Source organism: Rhinolophus sinicus, linkage group LG03 (genome assembly GCF_036562045.2).
Source record: "Rhinolophus sinicus isolate RSC01 linkage group LG03, ASM3656204v1, whole genome shotgun sequence".
NCBI lineage: Eukaryota > Metazoa > Chordata > Mammalia > Chiroptera > Rhinolophidae > Rhinolophus > Rhinolophus sinicus.
In genome coordinates this window covers 58136394-58149153 of record NC_133753.1, presented here as the reverse complement: position 1 = coordinate 58149153, position 12760 = coordinate 58136394, and the positions used below count along the sequence as shown (strand labels likewise).

General features: G+C 35.7%; 1 protein-coding gene across 2 annotated transcripts in view; it reads right to left on the bottom strand.

The window, feature by feature from the left end:
• SECISBP2L (SECIS binding protein 2 like) overlaps window positions 1-12760 on the bottom strand; it is a 50027-nt gene that overhangs the window by 18421 nt on the left and 18846 nt on the right. The window contains exons 8-13 of one of the 2 annotated variants that reach the window (XM_019730681.2): window positions 9018-9152; window positions 6977-7057; window positions 6300-6467; window positions 6017-6158; window positions 2101-2270; window positions 1175-1307 (exon numbers count right to left, since the gene is read on the bottom strand). In XM_019730681.2, the coding sequence (XP_019586240.2) occupies window positions 1175-1307; window positions 2101-2270; window positions 6017-6158; window positions 6300-6467; window positions 6977-7057; window positions 9018-9152 (829 nt within the window). The remainder of the gene's footprint in view (window positions 1-1174; window positions 1308-2100; window positions 2271-6016; window positions 6159-6299; window positions 6468-6976; window positions 7058-9017; window positions 9153-12760) is intronic. The other variant, XM_019730682.2, reaches the window with a different exon arrangement.

Here is a 12760-nt window from a genome sequence, read left to right as displayed (position 1 = left end):
AGAAATCGCTTTTAACTGCCTAAAAATTACCATTGCTACTGGCAATGATGAATTCTACCTCACTGATTTTCTCTACACCACTCCTGATTCTCCAAGCACCACCCATTTCTTTCTCATTTGGTCTTCACTTCTGTGCTCAGGCAGCCACATTAGATCCCATCTCTCAACTGCCTCCTTAAGTTACTGCTTCTTTCTGAAACAGCTAAACTAAGGAAATGAGTTAGTATTTGTATATCCAGTCCATTAATTAGTGGTTACACACATAGCTTATCTCACTACGAGATTATAAGCTTTTTATATAGCAGGACCAGTCAACTATATATCTTTATTACATTTTCCGACCTTCTCACCCCCATATGATAGTGTTCAGTAAACAACTTCTGAATGAATAGATGGATAATTACTCCCAAATACAAAGAGAATGGTATGTAATTGAGAGTAAAGGGGAGCCAAGTATGTCCTAGCTGAACAATCCTTAGAAATAAACTCATTTTTCTAAACACAATGGAACACTACTACTTAATCTACATATAAATCAGATGGAAATGCTTTAAAGAAAGTTGAGGAATAAATACTCTACACCAGCAGAAAAAGGGACCTAGCCTGATCTCTCTTAAAGTCTTTCTTCCATAGCAGTATTATGTTACAAGGACTCTATAGTTTTGCTGTGGTCACAGTTAGAATCTTTATATGATGGCTACTGAATGGGACTGAATCTTATTGACCAACTGGACTCTGCACTACAACAGACTGTATACTTCTCTACTCATTGTGTCATATGTATTAATTCCATAAAACCAAGAAAGGAAATCAAGAAAAATACTCTTTAAAGAAAATTAGTCCTGCGAAGAGAGACAATAGTGTTCTAGATATAAAAGAAGACAAATGAAAAGAACTACAACAGTTATAGAGGATGCATTGGTGAGATCATAATTATGAGGGTTTACAACAAATTCAGGATTTAAGTCTCAAAAATGCCATCGACCTACCACATAACACTGCCGCTTCCTTTTAAATATCTCCCTACAGAAGCATCTTCAAAAGAAATAAAAGCAGCACTCTCAAAACTAAACAAATTTAGATCCAATTAGGAGAATAATGAATGATGGCTTCCCTAGCAATTAAAATACTCTAAAGCATTCCATGAGAAGAAGGGGGAAAGAGGTGATCTTACCTTCCTGGGAAACAATCTCCTGTGGCAAATCATCAATAAAATCTAAGTGCATTTCTATTGGTTCCTCAGATCCCAAAAGATTGTGGTCCACAGTTAAACGGCCCTTCTTTTCCTCTCTTTCTTTCAAAATAACCTAAAAGTCATTACCAGTCTTTAATTACTGATCACTCTTTAAGTATGTACTAATGATTAAAATGGTCACTATTACACAGGTACAGTAGTTCACTTAAAAATGGACATGAAGATTTTGGTTGGCTACGTGTTTAGTTGGCTACATAGAACCTGACTGGCAAAAAAGGTAAATGTAATTTTAAGTACTGCAGTAGAAGGCAGCATTGTAGCCAAAATAAAGGGAGGCAATTATGCTATATAATACTACAGCTCTAAAATCACGTCTGCTTCATCCTTTAAATCCTGGCTGACAAACTAATTTCGCCAAATGGATAAAATAAAGTTTGGAAAGCAGGTCATATAGTTACATTAGATTTACATTTTGCAGTTTTCTACTATTTGGACATGGATTACCTCAATTCTGCTCCTCCTTATAATAACAATACTGAGTTAAACAGAGCAGATATTACCCCCAACTTACAGAAGAGGAAGATGAGGGTAAGAAAGATTTGCCTAAAACTACATAAGAGCTGAAGTTAGTAGTCAAATCCAGGGCTTCTGAGTCCAAGGTCTGATATTTTTGGATGCTAAATGTTTAACTTTTTAAAAAAAAATCTTATAGAAAAATTCATTCTCCAGGGCTTTGTTCAACACAAAAAGATCGTCATAATGCTGACAATGTCCCCATCATCTTTATGATGACACCTCTGAACACTTCACAATAATTTGTTGGCTAAAACGCCCCAACTACATTTGCAAAACAGATTTAAAGCTTTATTTATCTTGTAAAACAGACATCCCAGATTCTGGTTTACCTTTTTAAGTGCTGTGGGCCGTTTTAATTTTGCAATTTCCTTCTCTTTTCCTTTTTTTGCTTTAGAGGAAGTGATGTCCAAAGAATTAAAGGATGTCAAACAGGGCTGACTTTTGGTTAAAGGTTTTCTGTTAGTAGAGTCTTTAGTGTGAAAAGAAGCTGCAGTGACCACTACAAACAAACAAGAACATTAGTTTTTACTATTACGGCCAACTCCTCATACTTTCAAATTCTCTAATGATAAATCTATGAAAACAAGAACATCCTCTTGTGGAAAAATAGACATCAAATTGTTGGAGCAGTACATAGCCATGCAATACCCGCTCAGACACAGCTTTTACCCATTTTTTCAGCCTCCTAAAAAAAAAGGCAAAGCCAATGCAATGAACTAATTTAGCAATCCAAAGTAGGGATATGTAAATTAGAACTATTCTACTGCAGCAATTCCTTGGAACTGGTCTCCAATCAGAACCATTCTACCTCTGAAATTTCAAAACTCTGCACCTCTACTTATTGCTTCTAACTCCTGTCTTACATAATAATCACCCTTCTCTGTAGTCTAGTCTATTACTCCTCTCCACATTTCAGTCTGTCAGTAAAGAATGATGATTTCCACCCCCTCCCCCAGCCGCATTCTCAGTACTATTAAAGCAATTCTTTTATGCCTAATCCCCTCATTCTCCAGTGGCTACCCCCAAATCCTTTAGCAATCCCAAACCGCTCATCCCAGTTTCCCTCTAGGAGAAGAGCTTTTCCTGCTACTTCCCTCAGAAGATGCTAAGAAGATGCTATCCAATATAGATTTACAAGCCACCTGAGAGGGGGTGGCAGGCATCCTTACTCCTGTCCAAGGCTCACCAATCACCTCTGCTCTTAATCCCATTTCAGGATTAATTCCTTGAGGATCACTCCTTTCATCCGGCATCTTTCAAGTTCCTCCTTAATACCCTCTTTTTCCCTAACTCCCAAGGAGAAGCTAAAATCTCTTCTACCTAATGGAGCACCATGCTCCTAATGCCCATGTCGCAGGTTCTATTCCCATGGTTCACCCTGGAGTGGGACTGCCGTGAGCTGCCATGAGCTGCTGCCGACCGATGACTGGGGACAGACGGGGGGGGGGGGGGGGGGGGGGGGGCGGACGACAAGGCTCCTAATACCAACATGGGCCAGGGAACTGTGTCCTACACAACTAGACCGAGAAACAACGACTTGAACTGGAGTGGGGGAGAGGGGAGGCCGAAGAAGGGGGAAATAAATGAATGAATGAAAAAACCCAAAACAGGCAAATCAATAAAACCTTTCCCTTGACTGGCTTCCCCTCAAACTAAGGTACCATCACTCCCCTTCCCTTCCCTGTTAAAATTCTTAAGAATATGTTTTTCATCACCAATTCCCAAATCATTACAATCTGGCCTCTGCCCTACCCACTCTCTTGAAACTGCTACTGTCAAGATCACATAAAACCTTGCCGTTGCCAAATTTAATTCTTGGAGTCTTCGTTCTATTCTCGTTCTTGTTTGTTTTTTCCCCAGTATTTGATACCAAAGACCATATCCTCTTCCCCAACACTCTACCCTCGCCTTCTGTGACATTACATTCTCCTACTTTTCTTACTCTTTCTCAAACCTATTTTTCTGGTTTTCTGAATCTGAGCATTCCACAAGGCTTTATCCTGGAACATCTTTCTCCTAACTTCTCTTTCCCTGACAATCTTACGTATTTCTACTGCTACAACAATCCTCTCTATTTGAAACTCACTGACTTCTAACCTAAACTGCATATACACAACTGTAAGTTAAATAGGAACCACCAGGATCACCCTAACTAGCATTTCATACACAACAGGCCAGAGTCTGTTCTTCCCAGCAAAATTCTCCCATGACCCTCATTTTGTTAGGCATCACCATCGCCCTCACAACCACAGTCCTGCAAGCCAGTGAGTTCAGTCATCTTTGATCTGTTTCCACATTTCATCAGTAAACAAAAACCAAAACCAAAAAAAAAAAACAACCCTACCAATTCCTTACAATCCTTTCGCATGTCTATCATCTCATCCTTGTTGGACTTGCTAAGGAAGTTGGTTTCTTTGTAATCAACATTTTCCAATTTAAACACGGATGATAGGCTACAAGTTAATCTCATTTCTATCAGCCTAGAATCCTACTCCCCCTTCAAAGCCCAGTCCAAATGCTATCATATATGAAGTCATTTGTAACATTCTCCCCATACCTCCCTGTTGATATAAATCACTCTCTCTTCTACAAGTTCATAAAACTTTGCTGGTATCTTTCCTAAGGCACTGCTTTTTATTAGTTATTTGTGTGCAACTTTTTCTGTGACTAGAATATAAACTTCTTTCCACAGGTATATCTTAATCATTATCTGTAATTCCACAGTTCCTGACATCATGCTTTGCATGTAGATATTTATAATTGTATCTATTAACACTTGCTAAATGAATCAAACTTGTAACAATAAGTCATTTGAAGTATCACAGATTAATAATCTCTTCTCCATAATAATTAACATTTATTGCACGATTATAACTCTGATACTCTTCTAAGCACTTTACATGTATCATCTCATTTATTCAAAACAATCCTGAAGCAGATACTATCATTACTTCCATTTTAATGTGAGGAAATTGAAGCACAGGAAGGTTTAATGACTTGCCAAGGAAACAGATGAAAGAACAGGATTCAAACTCGAGTCCCTGCTTGTAGCCATTAGGCCACACCACGTCCCGAGCACTGCTCAGCCCCATTCTCTGCAGTCCTTTACTTAGTGAGGGCTCTCCCCAGCTCAACAACATGCAACTCGAAAGCTTAGTATGCATTCAGTATTATGTTTACTAAGTTACTCAAAGCTAAGTTTCAAACTGGATGGATTACTGTCCATAGATTTTAAACATTTTGCCCATAGTATTAAAGTCATACAGTTATCTTTTCATCTAAAAATAGACCCTTTACAAAGAAACAGAAAATTCAATTTTGCCTCTCAACATTAGTGTGTTTTGGTTGGGTGCCTTTACCGTCCCTTTATTTTATTCCTCATCGTCTAAAACATAGACTATCAAAGAAATGAGGGACCACATCAGAGCTGCTGAGCTCTAAATTTGACAAGGTTTGCTAAAATATAAATTAGTGTTTCAGTAGAAAGCCAGATCATTCTCTCCCCCTCTTTCCCTCTCCCTCCTTCCCTCCCTCTTTCTCTCTCACTCAAATAAACACACACACACACACACACACACAATTTGATCAGAACTCCCATGTTTCCCATTTGGTTTTAAACTGGGTAATTTGATAGTTATAGAGCCAAATTACTTGTGATTCTTATTTCAACCTTTGAAGAAAAAAAATTGATTGGTTCAAAACGTACATCAACTGACACTGGAACACAGACCTGAGGACCTGAGGAAACAAACTATACTGGTATCTGAGGAAAGAGAGTTCCAGGAAAAGGAAATAGCAAGCACAGAGACACAGCTAGGAGCATGCTGGGTGCGTGTGGGGACAGTGAGGGGGCTAAGATGGCCGCAGAGTGTGTGCCAGGAGACGATGGTGATGAGGGCAAAAAGGTAACAGGATCAGCTAAGATATGGCCCTAGCAGGACTCTGGCTTTACTCCAAGTGAGACGAAAAGTTACTGCAGAGTTCTGAGCAGTGGAGTGATATAATCCAGCTTATATTTCAAAAGACCACTCCTTGTAAAACAGACTGGGCTTAGGGAGAAAGAAAGGTATGGGATAGTTAGGAGGCTACTACATACAGTGTAGTACAATATGGGGCTACTAGGGTAGCAGGAGAGGAGCTGGTGAATACACTCTGGAGTTTTTTAGATTTATATAATTTAGACTAACAATATCCAAAATATATTACCAAAGCCAAATAGCAAATTGCTCAGACTAACGATATCACCTGTATATGACAGAGGTCTGGTATTAGTTATTTGCCGCGCTTTCATGGCTTGTTGTTGTTTTTCCAGAGCTGCTAACATGTCCCCCAAATCTAGCTGCACAGGTGTTTTATTCTTTTTTCCAGCTGCCTTTGATAAAGCTTCCTACAAGGTAAATAAGAAAACATTTATTTTTTGTTTTAGTATGTAAGTGTGGCAATTTAAGATGATTGTATTTGTCACTCCTATCCATCCCCCCAAACCTACCAAATAAATGATTACATTTGTTCACAAAAAGGTATATACCTGTAATTTCTTTTGCTCCATACTTATTTCTGAATATTCTTGAGCTGTGGCAAGGGCCGCTGCTAAAGCTTTCTTCTTCTGACTTTTTGCACGTTTAGGAACTGAGGTTGTAATAGGAATTGGAGTCTGAACTATATTGATTGGTGAGTTTTCAGGTAAATCATCCAACTATGATAACCAGAGAAAAACATCTGTCAGTGATTCCATGAAAATCTAATCGTAAGGAAAGATAATCCAGAATGTGGGATGTTATACAGTATAACTGGACTAGACTCCTCAAAGAATTCAGTGTCATAAAGAACAGGGTGAGACAGTGGGGGAAATAATAGACAAAACAGCGTAATGCAAAAGGTGATGTTTGTCTGCACCTCAGACTGAAAACAAAATAAAATAACTCCAAAGTTAAGTTTTGCAACAACTGGGGAAGTGTCAGTATGGACTGTATATTGTACGATGTCATTTAATTAATGGTATTTTCTTGTCTGTCATGAAACTATGGATTTCATAGGAGAGTATCGCTGTTCTGGCTATGTTGAAAAGAAAACAAACTACTAAATGCACCATTTCTTCTATACCATTCTGCCCTGTGTCTTTATACATACCTATCATATTGCTTTTCAACAGCCATAGTTCAAAAGATGTTTAAATATTTTGCTTATCTTTTTAAAGTCACTTACTACTTTTGAAGAAAGTTTCTGTTGAATATTCTCTTCTTTAGCATTTCCATTCTCATTTAGTTCTCGAAACCCATCTTCATCCTGAAACAGTTTCACATTTTAAGTAAAAACATAGTTCAAAGAAATAAACTCTTAAAAACTTTTTATAATGCTTAAGAGTAATGAAATACGGGGGCATTAATTTTTTTAGTTCTAATATTAAACTATTTAAAGTTAGACTTCAAAAGGAAATCTCATTCTCACATGCTAAAACGTTGCTAATTTACTTGTTCAAGGATGGGGGCATAGCAACACATACCCCCCCTTTTGATTTCTGCATCCCTGTTCAATTTTTATTAATAAATTCTACCCTAATAGAAAAGAAATTTAAAAAGGATATTATCACATTTCAGATAATCTGGAAAACATTTTAAACAGATGGCATAATATGAATTTCATTAATATAGTCCATCTTGCATTACTACACACACCTGTCAATAGGTTAAAAGTTAAAAAATAAAAATTAAAGGGGCAGCCGCATGGCTCAGTTGGTTAGAGAGCGAGCTCTGAACAACACAGTTGCTGGTTCGATTCCCACATGGGCCAGTGAACTGCGCCCTCCACAACTAGACTAAAGGACAATGACTTGGAGCTGATGGGCCCTGCAGAAACACACTGTTCCCCAATATAAAAAATAAGTAAATAAATAAATAAATAAATAAATAAATAAATAAAAATTTTCCTATTCAAAGTAAGTTCTTAACCAATATCTTCCTTTACATTGAAAATTATATCTAATATCTTTAACTAAATGTTAGTATGGAACCAATAATATGCTTAAGTGCAAATAACAAATCTGCCACACGTATTGTTCCTGATAGAATAATTGAGATGCACTGTCAAGTCTTTTAGGTCAATTACTAAGCGTATCTAATATAATATTCATCTCTAGCCTCTGGGCTCAAATGTGTTTTCCAGTTTAATCTCCATCTACTAACGTAACCCTGTTTCCCCGAAAATAAGACGTACCAGGACAATCGGCTCTAATGTCTTTTGGAGCAAAACTTAATATAAGACCCGGTGCCACGCCACGCCACACCACGCTATATTATATTCTATTATGTAAGACCCGGTCTTATATTATAGTAAAATAAGACCGGGTCTTATATTAATTTTTCCTCCAAAAGACACATTAGAGCTGATTGTGCAGCTAGGTCTTCTTTTGGGGGAAACATGGTATTTTATGAAACTATAACCCAATAAAAGTGAGTTACTCAAGTGAGGTACCTGGGATGCTGTTTACCATCTTGACACAACCAAATCCTACTCATTCTTTAAAATCTATTCCAAATGTTATCCCTATGCTGCCCAAAATCCAAAGGGATTTGTTTCTCCTTTCAACTCCAAACACTCAATCAAGTATTTAGGCGCGTCCACGTCTATATTAGTCCTCTACACAGCAACTTCCCTAAGGAGAGTATGTTTATTCACCTTAATGTATCGTTCAGAGCACCTTACTTTCCACATATAAATGGATCCCAAACAAGAGGCAGTTAGATGAATAAACAATAGAAACACTGCAATTAGAATATAAACTTGCCTGCCTGTTAGAGAAAGTAAAATAAACTTTTTTCTTTCTTCTCCAAGACTCCCCTGGCTAGCAACTGAAATTAACAAGACTGAACTACTCACATATGAAAAACTTAACAAACAGACTGAACAATAGAAAGAAAAATTACAGAGAAAGTTTTACACTAGGTGAAATATACATAAACTACGTATACATAAAATATACGTACTAGGTGAAATATATGTTACTACTTGATACAAGTTACCTCAAAATGATACTCATGACAAAATTTATAAAAGTGAAATTAATGAAGTTAATGTTAGATTAACTATAGATAACCAAGACAAAAATGAGTCAATACTTCCAAGTAATTTATAATCTAATTATAGTCACATGTTAAAACATAAAAAGTACTTACCATAATGTAAGAAAATTAGTATCTTAATGGGAACATTTGCTATAACAGTTTACAAAAAGAGTTTGAAAAAATACCTCCAAATATAAAGACTCAGAATTTGGGTCGCCTCTGTGAGACTGACTGGGGTTTAAATGCTTATTATCTTGTCTCTTTTGCAAATTCTGTCTTCTTTCTGAGGAAGTACTATGTCCTCGGTATCTGAATCCAACCTAAGTAAACCCCAGAGGGAAAAAAAAAACGTCTTATTATTTTTAAGTAAATGTTTTATTGAAATAAAAACATACATACAGAAAAGTACAAAAGCATACAACTCAATGAATTTTCATAAAAGTGTATAATTTATCATAAAAGGTTAAAACTTTTGAGAAATATGGTCATTAAAAGGAATATATGAAAATGAGGTAATTAATGCACATTACTTCCGCCCCCACCCTCACCCCATACATGAATTTATTTGTAACAGCTAAACACTGGAAACAACACAGATGTCCTTCACTGGGAGAACAGTTAAACCCACTGTGATACATCTATATACTATGAAACAGCAGTCAGCCACAAAAAGGAATAAACTATTGACACACCCAACAATCTGGATAAATCTCCAGAGAACCATGCAAGTGAAAGAAAGCCAATCCTAAAATGATTGTACGAGTTCATTTACACAACATTCTTGAAATGACAAAATTATAGCAAGGGGAACATATCAGTAGATTCCAGGGGGATGAGGAGAGGCTGGTGGGGAAGGGTCAGGAAGGGAGTGTAGCTATAAAAGGGCAACATGAGGATCCTTGTGGTGACAGATCTGTATCTTGACTGTATCAATGTCGGTATCTGAGCTGTGATGTTGTACTATAGTTTTCCAAGATGTAACTATTGGAAGAAACTGCACATTACCTTTGTATTAAACTATTGTTAAGTCTTTCAATATCTGCTGGTTTATTCAAAAAAAAAAATTCCTAATAAAGACTAAAAATTAAAAATTTTGTTTCCAAGAAAACAAATTTAAGGGAATAAAATTTTCATTCAATCATATAAATTATTATTATCCTATGAAATTTATAAAATATTCAACTGTTCTAGGGGCAAGAAAAAACCAATTAAGCATTTTAAGAATCTTAAGACATTTCGAGTTTCCCCTCTTCAGTACACAATGCCGCTAATATGAAATTCCTCTTTTAACCAGGACACTTGGAAGACATGAAAAGTATGATGTTTATTATCGGTTAGCCTAAAATTCTAACAATAAACAGAACTCGAAGCAGACCTAGATGGAAGGTGCTGGCTAGATGGAAGGCTTTGGACTATGAAATCAAAAATACGCACAACAAAGACTGGAACCACCTAGCAATTCCCACGCTAAGTAACTGCTCTAAAAAGACTTGTTGTTAAGAAACAGAATTTGTACTCTTTTGGGAAATAGGGTGCATGGCAGAACTACAGGCCAAGAGGATAGTCACACAGCAAATTTAATTCTTCCTTAGAATATGCACTACAATTACTTGGCTACTTCCTATAACCTATAAGCAACTATTAAGCAATTAGATGACTTCCCAGATACCCAAGAATTTCTTGATTTTAAATATTTACCTCATTTTAAAAGAGGCTCATGAATATGGATAGAGAGATGGACAGAAGAATACACGTGATGAAGCAAATTTTAGTAAAATGTTAGATAGCATCTAGCTGGTAGCTATATGAAAGTTCTCTGCAAAATTATTTCAACGTAATGTCTGTTTAGAAATGTTTGTAATAAAATATTTTTAAAATTGGCTCATAAAAAGCTATTACAGGGTGGTGAAACGAATGCAATGTATAATGTGTAGGTACTAAAAAAAAAACAACTTAATTCACATAAATTAACATGGAAATTATTACTAATAATTAAGCCCCAAGTTAGGGATGAATAAAAAGAGAATAATTCCTGAGTACAACTCTTCATTATCTCAAAAATGCAAACCTGCCCTTCAACCAGTATGATAATTACATAAAAAATTAAGCCCTGTTGTAAACCAGTTAATATATAAATATTAATGCTGTCACAAACACTAAAACAATTTTTAAAAAAAAAAACAAGTGCAACTTGATTCTTACACTTGGAGATATAAAGCTCCAATTGAAATTTTTTTAATTTAAAATCACCAAACAAATGGTCCCAACAAAGTTCATGAGGACCAAACACAAAAGTATTTCAATTATCTCCTGGAATATATAACCTCGTTTTTTTCAGTTCTAAGAAAGAGTTTTGTTGCTGGAAAGTGGGTATACAGAACAAAAGCAGAGAAACCACAGCTTCAAATATATATTAAGATTCTTCAAGGACTAGCGCAAAATTAATACTGAAACATCAAAGTTTTCATACCCCATATATGTAACAAAAAAATATCAGGAACTGACGTACGAGAAATATGTACAAATTTATTTTCAGAAAACTATGCAACACTTCTGAAGAACACAAAAAAATGACTCAAAAAAAGGAAGACATACTATTTTATGCATAGAAGGATGCCACACATCATAAAGGTAATTCTTTCTCCCTAAGTTGATAGATTAATGACCAATGGAACAAAACAGAAGGTCCAGAAATAGATTTCAATAAATATGGGAATTAATTTAATAGGTGACAAGGGTGGTTATCTCAAATCAGTAAAGAGATGGATGTTTCAATAAATGGTGCTGGGAGATTTGGGTAGCCACCTGGAAAATACAAAGTAGGATCCATTATCTCACACCATCCACCAAGACAAACTCCAAACTGAATAAATATTTAAATGTAAAAAACCAAGAGCATAAACACACTAGAGGAAAACAGGCAAATTCCTTTATAACCCTGGAGTAGGGACAAGGCTTTTCTAACTGCAATTTAAAACACAGAGCCATTTTAAAAAGCAACAACAAAGTCAAGGATATAATATATATCCTTATAAAAATGAACTTCTTAATGGCATTTAAAACATAAACTTATGCATGGCAATAACAATGAGCAAAATCAAAACTTAAAATAAAAACCTAGAAAATATTTGCAACTGACATTACAAACTAAAGTTCCTAGAAATTTTAAATATTTCATAAGAACTTGAATTAAAAGATTTTAAAATGTATAAAAGAGAGATCAAGACACAAAAAGTGAGCAAAGGATATAACTGGACAAATTCACAGAAAAACACAAATGGCCCTTAAGCACATGGAAAGATACTCAACTACATTAATACACATTTTTTAACCTAATTGGCACAAATCCAAAATCCTGAAACCACATGATTTCTTAGGATATGTAAATATGCACTCTCCACATTATTGTTGAGAACGTAAAATGGTACAATCTGATGATATTTACCACATAACACGACTTTACCTTTTCACCCCAGCAGTCCCTTATCTACGAACTTATTCTACTGCTATACAGACACACATTTCTAAATGACAATGCAGCATGTCTAAACAGCAAGTTTTCAAACAACTGAGTGTCCATCAATAGAACTGCAGAGATCAATAATGATATATCCATATACACTAGGCATTGTTTTTTGAAAACATATAGAAACTCTCTACATAATAATATGAAAATGTCTCCAAGGAATATTGGATGATGAAAACATAGCACATAGCACAGAACCGAGCGAATAAAAAATAAGATACATACTTGTATGTACTTGTAATTACATAAAGAAACTCTGGAAAGAAACTCTGGGAAAATACACAGTAAACTAATTAAAATGAAACATATATAGGGGACAGATACAGGGAAGACAAGAGGAGACGGGTGAAAATGAGATTTTGTATAACCTTTATTTTTCAACCTATTCACAAAGCAAAACCA